The sequence below is a fragment of the Typopeltis vanoorti genome, chromosome 13 (assembly GCF_054136105.1).
Source record: "Typopeltis vanoorti isolate ZY-2024b chromosome 13, IOZ_Tvanoo_1.0, whole genome shotgun sequence".
Lineage (NCBI taxonomy): Eukaryota > Metazoa > Arthropoda > Arachnida > Uropygi > Thelyphonidae > Typopeltis > Typopeltis vanoorti.
This window is the reverse complement of record NC_143561.1, coordinates 108309738-108328258: the sequence shown is the minus strand read 5'-3', so window position 1 is coordinate 108328258 and position 18521 is coordinate 108309738. Positions and strand designations below refer to the sequence as shown.

General features: G+C 35.1%; 1 protein-coding gene across 1 annotated transcript; it reads right to left on the bottom strand.

The window, feature by feature from the left end:
- Positions 1-8696: 8696 nt before the first annotated feature.
- Positions 8697-10353, bottom strand: LOC150100456 (uncharacterized). Its single transcript, XM_090403232.1, has 3 exons — positions 10321-10353; positions 9548-9614; positions 8697-9122 (listed from the first exon to the last, which is right to left on the bottom strand). The coding sequence occupies exons 1-3, from the start codon at positions 10333-10335 to the stop codon at positions 8842-8844; spliced, it is 363 nt and encodes a 120-aa protein (XP_090259358.1). The 5' UTR covers positions 10336-10353; the 3' UTR covers positions 8697-8841.
- Positions 10354-18521: the final 8168 nt, after the last annotated feature.

Sequence of the window (18521 nt, the reverse complement as noted above, 5' to 3'; positions counted from 1 at the left end):
AAACTCTTTCTAAGGGGCTTTTTCTATTCGAGTTTATACTGAAATTTTTAAAAAAATTTTTTAACATATTGAAGATTTTAATATGTTTATCAAAACGCACATATGAAATGCTTAAGGTCATAAAAAGAAACTAGGGTTGAAAGCAAAGTTAAATTTCTTGTTAAGTGGTTTTTAAAACAATCAAACGGATTACTAATGCTATTGTCTACTTTTTTGCTGCTACTCATTCATAATAAATGAGTAGCAGTAAAAGAGGATTAAAAAAGGAAAGTGCTGCCATCTTTTGAGTTGTGTGATAACCACGAAACGGGTCATCGTCCATTCTGTAAATGTTGCGACAATACACTGCATTGCATGTCATCAACTAGCTACTACCTAGCCTTTAAATTGTCGGAATAGAATAAGAGTCAGGAAGGCCCAGAGATGAATGTTCTTAACAAATTACATCAAATCAAGGTTGGAGTAAAATTAAACCCAGATTAGATGCAATTTATTTTTAAGAGAAAACCTGAAGAATAATAGAGTACTTTCTGTTATAGCTCCGTCAGATTTACGTTCTGATCATTGTATAAGAAAAACAAATGTGAAAAACAGTTTTTAAGTTTAGAAAAAGGTATTTTATTGTGCTTAATATTTCGACACTTCTCCTTCCAATTGGTTATACACATTTACAAATCTAAACTTCCTACCGAAATGTCAAGAAAAGCATCACGTAAACGAGCTGTTTGAGTGTCAAAGAATAAACTAAATACCTGCCAGAAATTTATGATATAACCAAAAGGTTCCAATACGCAATTTGAGAAAATTAAATATGAACTATATAAAATTGAATAATAACATTTTAAATACAATATAAATGTAATAAATACATATGTAATTTATACGTTTTTGTAATTTATATGTAATTTATACGTTTCATAAAAGTAGTATATACATTTATCATGATTTCTGGTTTTTTTATGTAAACTGAATACAAAATATCCTGACGAGCCGCAGCGAACACAACTTGTATAATTTCATAACATTGTTCTGTTTTTTTTTGGGGGGGGGGGGGCAGTAGATGGACTGAGTCCTTGAATCTTCATCCTGTCATCTGATTGAGGAAAATCTATGAATTGGGTATTATCATTGAGCTATATAAGCTCTGATCATGGCAGGAGGGTAACAGCAATAGCCGAGCCTCAGTAAAAACCTCATTCGTTACAGAATCTCCATTCACTACTCTCCCTGGGTACCCATTTTAGTCACCTCGTACGACATGCATCGGAGCTATTCTTACCCCTGGCACCAAACGGGAACATTATTCTACCTAACGGAGAACTTAACTTATTTAACAGCATTTGTAATATAAAATGGTGCACCATTTCAAAGTTTTGTGACTTAAAGGAACTGAACTAAAAATAATTAACTAAAATGATCGATCTAGATCTGGTTGGCCGAATCATTAGCGTATCTACTCTCCAGACAAAAGGCTGTGGGTTCGAATCCCACCATGGGCATGGATGTTTGCGATTGTCTGTGAAAGTGGCGGTGGTGGTTGGCGGTAGATGGTGCGGTAGTTGCGGTTCGTGGATTGAGTGAGTGGTGGAGACGAATAGTTGTAGAGTAGATGCCCTCCCCCGATGAGTCTTTTGGACTCTCTGGAGGTGTCAGAGCGGTTAGCCTATCAGCTCTCTAACCAACAGTATCACTAATCTAATCCTAAACTGGCCTGAGTGTTTTGAAAGTCTTTATGTGCTAAGCGATTTTCATCGCTTGTGGTGATACAACCACACTGTTTATATGTCAATCACGAGCTTCTTTTTAAGTGACTTGAAAAAAAATTCCGTGTTTGATCTCTTGAGCAATGTTTCTGAATTCACAGTCTCACTTGGGTGGATTACAAAGTACCTTTCGTTTAAAGTTAGTTGTGATATCTTATATTTTATTTTCAACATTGTCTGATGTATTTATCAGCCATGCTATTTCCAGTCAGATTCTAAAAATGTACTCTTTAACTGCAAATGATAAGTGATACTAAAAATCGAAAATGCATTGAAATATCAAATTTAATAATCTACCAGAACATTATATACATACCAAGCCACTTCAGGCCTCCAACAAGCTTGGTAGAGGTCCCATACCGAACAGTGAAATGCATCTCCCAGCAGACAATAATTAAAATAAATCCTCAATCAGAATAAGGCGAAAATACGAAATAGAAACAAAACCCAAAATATCAAAGATTAAAATTAACAATAAACACAAAAGTAGAAACGATATTATGATGATCTGCTTTCACAGCTAACCAACAGAATTTCTGTTTAATTTCTGGGGCATTTGATTTTAAAGGATATAGCCTCGTCATCAGAATATGAAGGGAAAAGAAGAAGAAAAGTCTTATATGCCATTTGCCATACATGTGCCTGATTTCTGGTTGCTTAAATGTTGAATTATTTTCTGTTAATTCCTAGTAATGGAAATGGTACACACTCTGCTAATGCTCATAATTGTGTGGTTTAGTTCTACTGTCACAGAGTTTGAGATAATTGGAATAAAGATGCCAATCACGAGATTCATTTAATTTTTGTAGGCCAGTAATTTGTACATTTTTCGGGAGAGAAATGTGCTTTTCAATAGTTACAAATAGTTTTTTCAATTCCTTTTAGTTCACATTCTCCGCTTTTCAAATGATCGCATATAAAAAAAAACTACACTGTATTTGTTTTCTTTTAATTTTTTTTAATTTTAGCAAAATAGTGAAAGACTCAGTGAAGTTCAGGTTCACATTTGTTTGACATATAAATCTATGCAATAAATTATGATATTCGACAGATTTGTCTGTCTGCCCAAAATAAGGAATATCACAATCACACAATATTTTATATACACCAGGGTATTTGAGTTGATGATGACAAGGTTTTAGGTGGCTTATTAAGAAACGGATCTTTAGAAGTGGACTGAACTTCCAAATTGATATACTCCTGATAAATGAGACTCACCTCCGGCCCTGTGATAACCCTAAACTCAGATATTACTCATTGCTCAGAAACTACAGATCTAATGCCAGAGGTGGCGGTACTGCCATTTACGTCAGGAGGAACATCCGACATAATGAAATCAAAAAGATCAACACAACAAATCTGGAAAATACTGGTCGAAATCCACACCAATAATGCAGGCAGTCTCAAAATATTCTCAGTCTATAACCCCCCTGGCAACACTCTATTATCCTCTGATCTTTCTCAGCTGCTCGATACAACTGAAGCAACAATTGTGGCAGGTGATCTTAACTCTAAACATCGACTATGGAATAGCAAAGGCTTCAACAGCAACGGACGAGTTCTACACAACTTCGCCTCACTAAGGAACATCGTTATCACAGGCCCGACTGAACCAACGCATTACGGGCCGCGAGGCAGACCAGATGTGCTTGACATTGCCATCTTCAAGAACACATCATATCACTTTCAACTACAAGTCGTTAATGACCTCAGTTCTGACCACAATCCAGTACTTTTAAGCCTGGGAGGGGATTCAGAACTCATTCCCAGCCAGACGCGTACTAACTTCAAAAAATTTAATACTACTCTCAGCACCCTAATAGGCTCAGTACCAACTATCTCGTCGCGAGAAAAAATTGATGCAGCGGTCCAGTACCTTGAAAATAAAATACATGTTGGCTTATCTGCATCCTCCACTGCTCACATCCCATCCCAGTCCAAGAAAACCTACTTCCGGAAGACATCCGCACTTTAATCCGCAATAAAAATAAGATCAGGCGCCGCTATCACACCACACTCTCTCCTCAAGATCACCAGGAGCTAAATAGAGCGACGAAGTTAATTCGCTACGCATTGAAAGATTACAGAAACCAGGAGTGGGAAAGAAAACTGTGTTCCCTTGAAGCGGAAGACAGCTCCATATGGAAGATGACTAAAGCTCTCCGAACGAACCGCTCTGCCATACAGCCCATTCACGGAGAAAGAGGTATTGTCTATAGAGACGATGAAAAATCTGAAGCCTTTGCAGACGCCCTACAACTTCAATGTAGCCCAAATTATGCCCATGCAGACTTTCTTTTCATAGAGAGAATACACAGACATGTCCGAAGCGCACTACGCCAGCCCTGCAGCCGTGAAAATATCTGCAATACTTCGCCTAGAGAAGTCTACTCCATAATAAGAAAAATCAACAACAAAAAAGCCCCAGGACCAGACGAAATTACAAACAAAACCATCAAGGCGCTCCCGCATAAGGCAATTATGCACCTCGTTGCCATTATTAATGCAATACTCCGTTTTAGTTACTTTCCCACTCGATGGAAACACGCAGACATTATTCTCATCCACAAACCAGGTAAGGCGCCACAATTCCCGCAAAACTACAGACCAATCAGCCTTTTATCATGCCTGGGAAAGATAGCGGAAAAAGTCATTCTAAACCGACTGCAAGCTGAAGTGGACAAAAACAACCTGATCCCGGGTGAACAATTTGGCTTCCGTGCTGACCATAACACTACCCAACAGGTCCACAGGTTGACAAAATTCATTACAACTGGGGACAACACACAGGAGCTATCTTTCTCGACGTTGAAAAAGCCTTTGATAAAGTGTGGCATAAAGGCCTTGTATATAAACTACTTACAGCTAACATACCTCTCTATCTTAACCAAACTCATAGACTCCTTCCTAAAAGACCGAAAATTCCAGGTGAAGCTGCGCGGACTCAGATCCTCACCGAGAAGAATCATCGCGGGCCTCCCCCAAGGATCACTACTTTCGCCACTTCTATTTAACATCTTCGTCGCAGATATCCCAAACGCAGCATCAACCACCATTGCTAGCTATGCGGACGATATGGCGATTCTGAGCAGATCTCTCAGACCACACTTAGCCACGCAGCGTCTACAAAACGCAGCAACTAGCCTGGAAGTCTGGTTTAGGAAATGGAGAGTAGAAGTCAATGCAGAGAAAAGCACTGCTATCCTCTTCACAAGACGAAAAGCAACACACCACGGAGTAATCAAACTTTTTAACACAGAAATTCCCTGGAAAACCAAAACCAAGTATCTAGGCATACAACTGGATAACCGACTCAGCTTCAACCCTCACATTACTTATGCTTGTAATAAAGCCAACACAGCAATCAGCCAACTCTACTCCCTCATCAACCGAAGAAGCAAAATGAATATTAACAACAAACTTAAGATCTATAAAACAATCATCAGACCCACTTTCATATACGGATCGCCGGCTTGGGGACACACTGCCCCCAGCAACATCAAAAAACTGCAAGTCATCCAAAACAAGTGCCTTCGTATGATATTTGATGCTCCGTGGTTTGTCAGGAATGCTCTCCTCCACCGAGATGCTGACATTTCGGATGTTCCGACGTATCTCCGTTACATTGCCACTGCATTTTTCACCAAAGCAGCAATTCACTCAAACCAACTCATTAGAGAGTCATCTAACTACGATGAAAACGACAGGTGGAAGCACAAGTGCCCGAAAGCGGCTCTGCTCATCGGTACATGCTCTCCCATACAACCCTAAATTGGGCGAGCCAGGTGCTCAATAATCTCTTAATTTAAATCAACTTCCTAGCGATGAAGGGATTATAATCCACGGGATTGAGATCCATCTAGCCACAGAAGTTAACAGTGGGCTTTCAAGTAATGTTGGATTCAATATCCACTTATATCCCTGTAACCTAGGACGCTATCTTTGAAGTTGTATCAGTAGAAACATTATTCACTTGTGAATGTCAAGTACCGATCAGGGTGACCACATCTATCTAGTAGTACTTTCGTACTAAATCTAGTACTTTTTATAAATTTTTAGTGTTCTAGTACATTCACCAACAGATCTAGTACTTTTTTCCTTCCTGATAATAATAATAATAATAACGACATGAGAGTTAGCCTACTGAGTTTAATATTTTTCTCTTCTCCCACCTCCCCATATTTCACATTCAGAAACACAAGAATATGATTTCTCTTTTTCCCCCTACCACTCTCACTGTTCGCTAGTCCCCCCCCCCGCTCCGATCCCGTACTCACACAATCCGACTGCCATTAGCCAATGAAAATATATTCTTCCCTGTTCAACTTCCCGCGCGTTATAAGAAGTCCAGTGTTTTTATTAATTTCATTAACAAAAACGTTTAATTATTCATAGAAAATATTATTATTTAGATTTTCCTTTTAAACATAGACAAGTGGCAAGAAAAACTTTCTAAATTTAAATTTGATTCTAAATCTCAGGGGAAAATCGTGTATCAATCAGTAAAGTACATAAATGAGTCATTGAAAGTGAAGATCTCAATGCCAGCCCTTCCCACCCACAAGAAACCATCTCTGGCAAAGGTAATTCAGATAAAAGAGAAAGTGTTAATAGTAATGATTCAGATTCACGTTTACAAGGTTCATCTAAAAAGATGAAAAAATCATATAAGTAAAAATTAAAATCGTTGGGGGATCCCATTCTTAAATCCTGGATCAGTTCAGGTAAGAGTAAAGGACACACTGCTTATTGTAAATTTTGAGATATAAGCATTAATGGTAGCAAATGTCTATTGATTCGTCATGCAAACATTCAAAAACTAGCAGAATCTAAAAGAAGCACACTAGGTATAATGTCGTTGTTTAAATCCAGTTCCAAATACCAATCGGAAAAACAAATTAACAAAATTAAGATTATGTGCATATGATACGACAGGCCCCTTCCGTACCGGGGTGCAAAGGGTGCAATGAACCCTGGCGGCACAATTTAGGGGAGATATAATTGAATACGTTCATAAAAAATAGGGAATAAATAATACACTGAACTGTTTGTGCATATTTGTCACCTTCGAATGTGAGAGATTTCAGTGAGGGGCTGAGTCGCTGGGTAGTTAAATAAATGGTACGAGCTTCAACACAACTAACTTTAACTACTGCTCTCAGCACACTGAACACGCATTCTAGGAGTTTCTTGAGTTTTCTTCTTGATGGATCCGTGTTTCACTCAGGATTTCTCCATGAGTGCAGGTCACAAAGATGCCTCCAACAATCTCGATCCTCTCTCTTCCATGTTATATCCACAGATTTCACTAGTGGATCTTCTCATATTGTAGGTGGTCTTCCTAGTTTTCTCTTTATTCTTGTTGCCAGTTGAATATTCTATATGTCCATCTGTTATCCCTGAGTCTGGCTATGTGACTTACCCATCTCAACCTGCTTTCATATACTGCAGTTACCACATCTTTTATGCTTGATCTCTGTCTAACATGTTCCATTTTGCTGATGTTACAAAGCCTACGTTCTATTGCACGCTGAGTTATTCTGAGAGTCTCTTCTTCTTTTCTTGTCGTGTTCCATGTTACATTATAGGAGTATGTTTGTTTATTATATAAAATAAGTTTTGTTTTTTTTACTATTTGTGTTTTTTCTTTATTTTAATATACATTCCTCTTAATGTGCAGTATAATAAAATGATTCGTAACGTGTTATGTTATTGTACTTCGGGATCTTTTAATTTTTAATTCAAGGGGGGGGGTGCACAATAAATTTGCACTCAGATGGTGCAAACCCACGGAACGGCCCCTGGATGCCGAACACAATCTGCTTTTGTGGCTTATGGATACTCTTCCAACTCTATTGAAAACAATTGCTCTTTATAGTGAAATTGCTAAGAAAATACAGTATGGACGCACTAAACGTAAATATCTTATTTTAAAAAAATGCTTTGGCTGTAGTTTCACGCAATGAAATCTCAAAAAAAAAAAAAACTCGTTTGATGAATGGACTCCTTTTGACAAAAGAAAAATCGAAACATTCATCAGCTACAGATGTTACTATTTCTGAAGAGTTAACTAATTTAGCAAAATCTGATAAAAAATAATGAATAAATACTTCCAGTGTTTTTCTTGTGGGTAGAACCCTGTATATATGTAAATAGCATATTAAATAACTGAAAATTTAATGTTTCATTATTTTAAACACTAAAATGAGACTAAAAAGTATATGGTAAATTAATACACGTGTTAAGTGCTAGAGTTACAACTGGGACTTCTGTTATGATGATTGACAGCTCTTGGTCTCATAGATGACTACAGTGAGGTGATTTTTACTTTTTTTTCTTTTCATATTTGTTGTACATGTGTTAATTTAGCGGTTTTACATTGAGTTCGTCTATGATAATAAGACAGTAATATTGTAAAATGCCCTAAATAGAGTGAAACGAAAGCAAATAAAAATTTAGCACTTTTTTTTCGGATCTTGTACCTTTTCCCTGCTTACGTTAGTACAAAATAATTTTGCTGGGTGGTCACCCAGGTACCGACATGATGTTTGGTGAATTCGTTCTTGAGCAACAATTGGTATGTTGTAAACTGTTGTGGTAAAAAGTAGTTTTTTTATTTTTTTATTTTGTAACATTCAGTTTGAAACAAAGCTTAAATGAACTATTTTATTTTTATTTTCATACATTAAGAATACATCATTAGTTATAATTGATTCTTCCATAAAATGTTACTCAAATGAGATTATCTTAAAAGAAAGTAATATATTTATACAAATGGGATTATCTTAAAAGAAAGTAATTTATTTATTACAAATGGGATTATCTTAAAAGAAAGTAATATATTTATACATGGGATTATCTTAAAAGAAAGTAATATATTAATTACAAATGGGATTATCTTAAAAGAAAGTAATATATTTATTATAATAAACATCAAATCATTTTAAGTGCATCTAAATCCTGTGTAATTGGATTTCAGAAAATACTGATATATATGAAAATATAAGTTTCCCATAGTTGTATGTGAGTGGGGTAGCCCTGAGAAGGGAAATCTTTCCCCACATAGACAATAATGCACTTAGTGAGCAGCATTTGCAGATCTCTTCTCACGCAACATTCGCTGAATATCCATAGCTCTCTTCTGAAATATCGCCTTCTGGGCAGCATCCAGACTTCTTTTCTGAATACGCATTCTATGAGCAGCATCTGGAGATCTCTTTGAGCGCATCATCCTCTCGTTTGCATCCAAAGATCTCTTTTGAAGCATCATCCTCTCGTTTGCATCCAAAGATCTCTTTTGAAGCATCATCCTTTCAGCAGCGTTCAGAGATCTCTTGGCACGCATGTTTTCCATTCTCTCTGCAAAGTAATGATGTACGTTAGATTTTGTGAAGAGCGGAAGAATGCAACAAACACTGTTAAAACTGCATTGTAAGATCTTGAAAGTCGTATCATTTTAGAGCAAGGCTACATTTTATAAATCTCTCTCTCTCTCTTTCTCTTAACATGACTTTAATAAGAAATGTTGTTTGGCTAGATATCCTCCGATAGTTTCATATATTTGTTGATTCTAATTAATTTATCAAACATTTAAAATCACATCAGTATTGTAGCTAAATTTATATAAAGTTATTGGAACATTATTAGTTGTTTTTTATTTGAAGGAGAAAGCAATTCATTTGAAAAAGTTTTACATAATGATTAATACAATTCCTATTTATCGTAAACTATATATTATCTAATGTTAAGTAATTAATGGTGACATTATAATTAAAATGAATTACCCAAGTTGGTTGAATCAGCTTTCTGTAAACAAAATACCACCAGCAAAGTCGCACAAAGGAAGAAAATCTGTAAAATAGAGAATTTCTGATTTACAACAACGCCTTTAATTGGTGATAAAACATGAAACAAAACTATAATAATATTCAAAATTATAATGAGATTTTCCTATTGTGGGATAAGAAGGAACCTTTGAGATCTATTCAAAACATACCGAGATTGGATTGAATTATCAACCAAGCCCTTGTTATTATTATGACAGAACAATGCTGTGCATGTGTTGGCCAGTTCTAGTGGCTTGGTGAGCCAATAAAACTAAACGTGATTTTCAGGCATGTTTAAGATGAATATACTGAGCAATGTGTTTGCATTTTGGTGTATAAAGAACAAAATAATGATCGACGCAATCCCTCGAAATGATTTTGAGACATTGAGTCGTTAATCTTAAATGTAGATGAGCGCAAGATGGACGTCCTACAACATCTGGAAGTGAGAAAACTGTAGAAAAATTGCACAGATTATTTACAAACGAGTGGTTATTATCTACTTGACTGACAAAAAAGTTTCATATTCGATAGGCTCGCATGAATCACTTTTAACCGAAAATTAGCATGTGAATGATTTACACGCATTTAAAGAATTTGGTTTTCATCTCATCCAGAATATTTCTACCCCAGGACGGAATACAAGTACACCTCGTATACACTATCGTTAATTACCATCCTTAAATACTATTAATGCTAACAAACAATAATCGTTTGTAAGACGTACTTACCAGAGTCTTGTCCATGGTTAGCAATTCGCAGACTGCAACGTGTCACAGATCAAACTGGCGAGTAAGCTATTTATACAAAAGCAAATCACATACAAGTATATGGATCTCTTGTACTCGACATATCACCTACATTAATTAACTATTCATATCTATTATAGTTCCTATGCACGTGGAATTGCAAAATATTTTATATTTTATCCTGATTCCGACATCTTATGGTGGTATTTGCAAAATAGCTGTGACATCTAATTATAACTAACTATTGCCACATCGTTGATAATAATTATAATAAATATTTTACAAACCACTCTGTTAATAAGTGTCCACAGAAAAGGGAAATCTTTTTTATTTATTAAATTAAATTAAGATATGCTATAATTAATAATGGTTCCTTCTTTGGTTTCTGCGATAGGTAAGAAAAGTATGTGAGTAATAGAATACAAAAGATAGGGATAATTATCTGTATGTGCATTATGCATAACTGTTTGTGAGCCCTACCTATTACAGTGCTCTTGAAACATTCTGAGGGGGAAAAAGGAAAAAAAAAACTGTTCCTACAAGATTAGAGTTAAGACATAAATGAAACTAAGTTTTCCAAAACATAATCTATAATACAATAATAGCAGAAATTCTAATAAGATAAAGTAAAAATATACCAATTAATAATATTAACATTAATTATTTTTAAATAATTTTAATTAATTTTATTCGTTTTTGTAAGGATCGTTTGTTCATCTTATTTTATTTATTTTACTTCAGTTTTAAAGAAAAATAAGACATTTTAAACATCTATTCAAATGCCTAGATTTCTAATGCAGTGCCAATACTTTTAGCCCATAAGTGTATATTTTTCCCCTTCTATTAGAGAGAAAGAGGGGGGGGGATATACGGCATTGGTATTCATCTGTAAATCGCTGGAAATGTTATTGCAAGAGGAGACTTGCACAACCCCTGTCACCTATCGTTCGCATGAAAACGTGTTCTGGTTGCGAAATCCATTGGGACGAATCCACCTGCATTTTTTCATCTGCAAGATGGGAATTTTTTCGTATTTTTGGAACAATGCTAAACAAATCATAAAACAACGTAATGTATTTCATATTTAAAAACAAAAATATCTTTCAGAAGCTAATTTGCTTTCAAGTATTAATATTTTTATTTTTTTATTTTTTTCTTGAAGTCAATACATTAGTGCATGAACAGATAATCTTATCTCAGAATATACTGCACATCAGTTGTATAAATTATGTAACAACTGCCAGTCTTAATCTCAATTTTTTATTCATTTTAAACAAGTCCCAAAATGCGTCAGCAATGAAATTAATCTAATAGATGATTTTATTTATTTATTTTTTCATTATTCATGGACGGAATGAGGGATTCAGTTTTGGTTTAAATAAGACGATATTTTAGCAGAAAAAATTAAGCAAAGCGATACAAAATTATACACTGCAAGTGTTAACTCTGGGTTGAATTGTTGAAATGATGAAGTCACTATAATAAGAATGCATCTCTTTATGTCTCCAATCATTTCACACCTGCTTAATTATGCATTTTTTGTTATTTAATAAAACACTAAGCTTTAAAACTAATTTACGATATGAATATCCTATATCTGCTGTAAAAAAAAAAAAAAAAAAAAAATTAAAACCAGTATCCTGGTTTGATCAAAATGCTAATATTTTTGCATTACAGTGTATTTATTTCACTCTACTTCCACACGTGGAGATAGTTCTCGTGTACTTGTTACAGAAGAGTAACTGCACAAACGTATCTTTCACAACGCTCCTAACACCTACACGACAGCCCCGTTCGTCGGACGCAATAAGAGAACTTTTGCATCAAACTGTATTTTTAATTATTTATTTATTTATTTCCAAAATGCTATTTTGCAAATATTTTTAAATCCTTTTTGCTCAGTTTTAAAGTAAATGCTAAGAAATTTTCTTCAGTATAAGCATGCATCTTTAATATCTCCTATTTCTGTTTATTTTATGTAGCCAAAATGAAGACTAGAGGGATTGTCTTTGTGAACAAAATTTTGCTTTCTTCAAATATAATAACTGACAATTTTTTAAGTATAGAGTTTGGATGCTTCAGTGTGAAATAGTCAGATACTGTAATGGGGGATATTATAGATCCATCCATATTTTATAGCTAAATAGGAAAAGAAACTTAAACCTTTCGAACATTTACCAGAGTTTGTAAGAGCATAACATTTTTCTACATTTCCTATTTTCACTTGTTTCTAAATTTTGCTATAAAATACATATGAATCTATCATATTGTTTGTCATAATTTAAATTTAAGATAGATATTTATAGTTTAGATGTATAGTTTAATATTTCATTATACACCCACCTAGAGATCACTTATGATATTTTTAACTTTCTTACATAAATTAGTTATATATATATATAACTATATATAACTATAAAGAGTGAAATATAAATATATATAACTATAAATAAAGAGTGAAATAACTATAAAGAGTGAAAATCGACCGTGAGATGCGGTGATTAATACCCTTGGAGGGTAATGGATGGCAATGCTGTAGCCAATGAAGTTCTAACTGAGTTTCGGCTATTGCTGTTACCCTCCTGCCATGATCAGAGCTTTAATAGCTTATATATAACTATAACTAACGAGGGATCGACCGTGAGATGCGTTGATTAATACCCTTGGAGGGTAATGAATGGCAATTCTGTAGCCAATGAAGTTCTAACTGAGGCTCGGCTATTGCTGTTACCTTCCTGCCATGATCAGAGCTTTCATAGCTCAATAACACCTTATCCCTAGACTGTCCTCTACAGATAACGGGGCAGATGAAAAGCATTCTTGCTTCGCCCCTTTAAGCCAGTCCTTATAAGGACTAAGGTTATATAAATGAGCTGAATGAGCTTTTTGTTCTGTTCATTAACTTTATGAATTTGGAGACTAGTATTAGTAAACCCTAATGCATTAATTAATGGCTTTCGGGTGGAGTTCGTATTGTTTAGATAGTGCACCCAAGACAACTTGTTCTAAGCTCGCTGGTAAATTTTCGAAACTGACGCATGTAAAAGGAATTTTTTTTCTGCTTCGGCCGGCTGAATACCCAAATCCAAACCAAATATTCGGTCGGAGCATCCCTAGTTCTAAACATGGTATGCGATTTGAATCAGTTATGATAACCCCTCCCCCCACTCCCAATCTCCTTAGACCAGATGAAATGTGAAAAAGTAGCTTTGTAGGGCGGCAAACTCACTTTTAATACTCTGTAATTCGTCAAACTTGAAAAATCCTATTGAAAAATTCACCGCTAGATGGCGATACTGCTTGTTATATATTGTTTAAAACTTCCATATTTGCGTCTTTTTAATGAGTTAATAATAGTGCATGATATCATGAACTATGTATTTAAAATAATTAATGGAAAGACCATAACATGGAATTTTCATAACAAGATATTTCATTTCTCTAAAACTCCCTTAGAAATAGTAAATAAAGAAATAACGTTTAGCAGGGAGAAGTTTGGCATTTTTATTCAGGTATTGCAAACACGTGGAATAAAATTAAATTCGTTTTCTTGGTAGTGGTGGAGCGTAAACAAATTTCTTAATATATATATTCTTAAGAAGAAGAAATGTAATGACGGATGAGCAGTTAATTTTTTTTTTTTTTTCTGAATAGTCAAAGAATGAATCCTAACTAAATATTTTTTTTTTATTACTGCTCTAGTTTATTTCGTACAGCGGATGACATTTCAGGTAAGAAAATGAGCCGAAATGATTTTTTATTAATTTAAAAATATATATTAAAGGTCATTAAGCGTAATCGTACTATTCTTTGACTCTTCAAGAATTACTAAGGCCAGGAACATGTACTCAAACAGTACAAAAATAAAATAAAATAAAAAACATAAACGTATTTCCATATTTCTGTACAGTTTATAGGTCGATGTTTATTCTCTTTGTAGTTTAGAACAATAAGGCAAAAAGAAAAAAAAGGCAATGAAAATAAATTTATGACTTTTAATAGAATAAAATACAGCAAATACTCTCTAAATGCTATCAAGCGGTCTAGTTTGCCACGTCACCTAGCAACAATCAAGTCTCCTCCCGTGCTTCACTTGCGTTGCCATGAGGTAGAGGCGTTTCCTGCTATGTTTTAAAATTAGATACAAAAACGAATATATACTAATTATTACTAATTAGTGTGACAGGACTATGACATCTTTTCTAACGAGCTGTGATTACAGAAAAAATTTCCATAATGTGCATCTCTTTATTCTGTTTGCAATTAAAATTATTTCCAATATGCATCCAGATTTTGTGTAAACGCGTGCAATTCAAAGGGTGGTGCAGAAGCGAGAAAAAAAAAATGACGGAGATTTACCAACAATAAATGTTTCTATTTTGTACCGAACAGTAAATGAAATAATAAAAATTTAACTGTGTGCATGAAAATGCATCCAGTTAAATTAGTCGGCCTGGCTGGCCGGGTGATTAGCGTATCCGCTCTACAGTCAAAAGGCTGCGAGTTCCACTGCCACTCACAATCATCCATGCCCGCTGTGGGCATGGATGATTGTGAGTGGCAGTGGAAATACTAGTGGTGGTAGTCGCCGTTGGTGCAGTGTACAGTGTAGACAGAGCTGTAGAGCAGGTGCCCTCCTTCGATGAGCCCTTGGACTCCCTGGAGGTGTCAAATAACAATAGAAAATACTCTGTCGAAGCCTGAAAGCCAACTATATCTTATTAATGTGACATTTATAATTATCTGCATTCTGCAGATATTCAAATATTTTTTAAAGTATTTAAATAATAGAATATATTAAAATAAGATGCTAATTATATAAAAAAAATTAAATATTACAAAATTAACTAAAGAATTTTGTAATTATACAACCACACTTTTTTCTTTAAGTTATAATTAAAATTTAAATTATGTATTCGAAGATGCACTAATAATTACATTGCAGATCAGTGATAATTATCTAAAATAAGTTGTTGGAAGTTGCGAATATAAAAAAGTATTTCTATCGACGAATTTAGAGCATAATTAGTTGTCGAACATCTTAGCCGTCGTAATGTCGTAATCATAATTAGTTGTCGAACATAATTACAGGTCTTAGTAAATTAAGTGATTAACTGTTTTAGCCATCATTCCAGATGGCTAAAACAAAATACTTTTTTACTTATATTTTTTTAATTGCATTTAATCCTCTTCAAGAATGAGCTCTTAAAAATCATATTTCTCACTTGTACTGAATAGTAAATGCTTAAACCCCTAAAGACTTAGGGGTTTAATATGTATCACATATCTAATCAAGTACCTGTGTTTTAATATAAACTTTTAATATGAAAAAACCGACATGTCACCTGAAGCAGTAAATCGGTTTCTACTTCCTACACTTGATTCTCATTCATGAAATATGAAATAACTTTATGCAATACTTTTAAAAAATTAAGCATTTTAAAAATATAAATTTTTTATGATTCTCTATGATGGTTAAGATATTTCATTAGTGCTTCGATGTAACCTTCGATGGAAGTACACTACCATCTAGACTTTGCTTGACATTTGTGTGCCCGTGTCTAAACTGCACACACCAGAAGTTATTTGTCCTAGCTGACAAACATTCCCTTCTGCATATTACAGTAATTTTATATACAATTTAGAAAAAAATGATAATCTGTTGTAGTACGCAATCCACCTAAAGTCGCCAGAAAACTGAAAACATTAAATTAAAATTTTTTACATATTTTTTATATACATGAAATGTTGGTAAAAACCACGATAAGCCAGAAAAAAAATCTTTTGATTCTAAATGAAAAACGCGTACGAGTTTTTAGATATATAAGATCTAAAATATTCCAGCGATAACCTATTACATTAAAACGTTTAATTTCAGTTGTATCACATTCTTCTTTTTGTATTAAAAGGAAAAGCAGGACTGAAGTTGAAATTATATTATCTGAGTTTTCCAAGTTGATTGTTAATATTGACTATTGTTACTTGTTAAAGATTTTAATGATAGTCTTGGTAACCATCATATAAAAAGAACAGACGAATGAATCATATCTTTTCACAAAGAATCCGAATGTGGTTGAATTACATAATTCTATGGTGTGTGGAATAATGGCACGTGAAGTGTAATAGTGACTGATACCGTAAAGCGAGTGATTAATCGGAAATCCATTCTTTTGTATGCTGCCTATTCATGAATTGTGACAGATTTAAAAAAGAAAAAGTGTCAGTGACGCATGTTGTAGTGTTTCTTTCCATATAAATAGTGGAGCTCCTCCTGTAGCCGACACACACCGTATATTTGTGCTGAACAAAGTATACAGTCTCGAGCCATGGAGTCCAAACTGGTATGCATATTTCCCTACCCCTGTTGCAATGAAAATAGTTGAGTCTGAGGATGAGAACGAACACGTTGATATAAATGGGAGAATGTGAGAGTGGATTAAATTAAGTAATTTTTTTAAATTCATTATAACTAAGTATAATTTTTCATTGATCAATGTCTATTCATAACTGTTATAACGTTGAGATTTTAGACCACACTTCGATCTTCCTGCAAAATTAGTTATCGGAGAATTGAGATAAATTTATAGCTACCCTTACTTCCCAATAATTATCCTGACTCCCCTGTTACTTGAAGTTATAGAATATACTATCGGGGTTTGTTAATAATATAAAAGCCCGTGTATAGAGAGCAGAAAGCAGAATTTCATCGCAGCAGCTGAATACATGTAGTATGGCAACACGACGTGAACTCAGTGATTTCGAGAGAGGTGTCATCGTGGGCTATCACATTGGTGGCATGTCCATATGTGCCATTTCCGCTCAACTGGAGCATCCAAAATCAACGATTGACGATGTGATCAACAAATGGAGACGCTCTGGCATCATTAGTGCAGCCGCCGAAAATGACTGACAGGGACAAGAGAGTGTTAAAACGGGTGACACGCAAAAACCGGCTACAATCGGCACAGACCATCCCTGATGAGTTCCAGAGCACCAGTAACACCTTGGTGAGGACTAATGCCGTACGAAAAGAACTCTATTTGCTGGGTTTCCCCAGAAGAGCAGCGGCACACAAGCCAAACATCACAACAGTGAACAAGGCGACTCGTCTGACCTGGTGCAAAGAGCGTGAGAACTGGAAAATTGACAAGTGGAAAACGGTACTCTGGAGCGATGAATCAAGGTTCACCCGTTTTCAGTCTGATGGCAGGTTGTGGGTTTGGAGGCAGCCTGGTGGGTGTAGTGGGTACCACAGTGTATTTTACCCACAGTAAAGTTTGGTGGTGGAGTAATGGAGGGCGTTGCATTCAGCTGGTTTGGAGTGGGATCACAGGTTGTCCGTCGTTCATGAAGGCTCAGTGCCTTTATATTCTGGATAAGCAGGTGGAGATTTTATGAAACGGACCCGTGTTGCTATCAAGACGAATTCCCTATGCCACAAAGCTGCAGCTGTTATGGAATGGTATGAAGAGGTGGGTGTTAAACGACTGCCCTGATTTCAATCCCATCGAACACATGCGAGACGAATTGGAGCCGCGACTGAGGTCCAGAACACCACGTCCTTGATCTGTCGCTGAACTGAGTGTTGCTATGTGGAGGAATGGAAACAAATTCCACCTCATGTCTGCCGCACATTGGTGGAAAGCCTCCCTCAACGGTGATCAAAGCCAAAGATGAACATACCCGATATTAGGTTTCGCCTGCTGGTATCAACTGTAAATTGCTGAAATGTCCGTACAACTATTTGTAGATAGTGTATATGGGATTTGTTTGCTTATGTTTTGTTTATTAGTTTTACTGTAATGAACCGAAAATGCATTAATTATGTGTGTTTGCAGATAATCTTTGCTGCTATGGCGTTATTAGTCCTGCTGTGCGTTCAGAACGTTGAATCGGAAAATTTAGGTAAGTTTCCTCTTGACACGTTTTAGTCAATTGAATTCATTAACTGCGTTCAAAGTTGCAAATGCTGCTGCTAATCTTAAATAATATTTGTATTGTCCTTAAATATTCGCGACATTTGCCTTCGAATGGAGAGTTTTAAATTCATACCTTCCGCACTTTGGTTTACGGTAGTATACATGTCATCGATTAAAAAGGATGTTATCTCTTTGATTAACCCATGACGGAAGGTTTCTGTGCAAAGGTTTAAGTGTCAATGATCATAATCTAATCGATTCAAT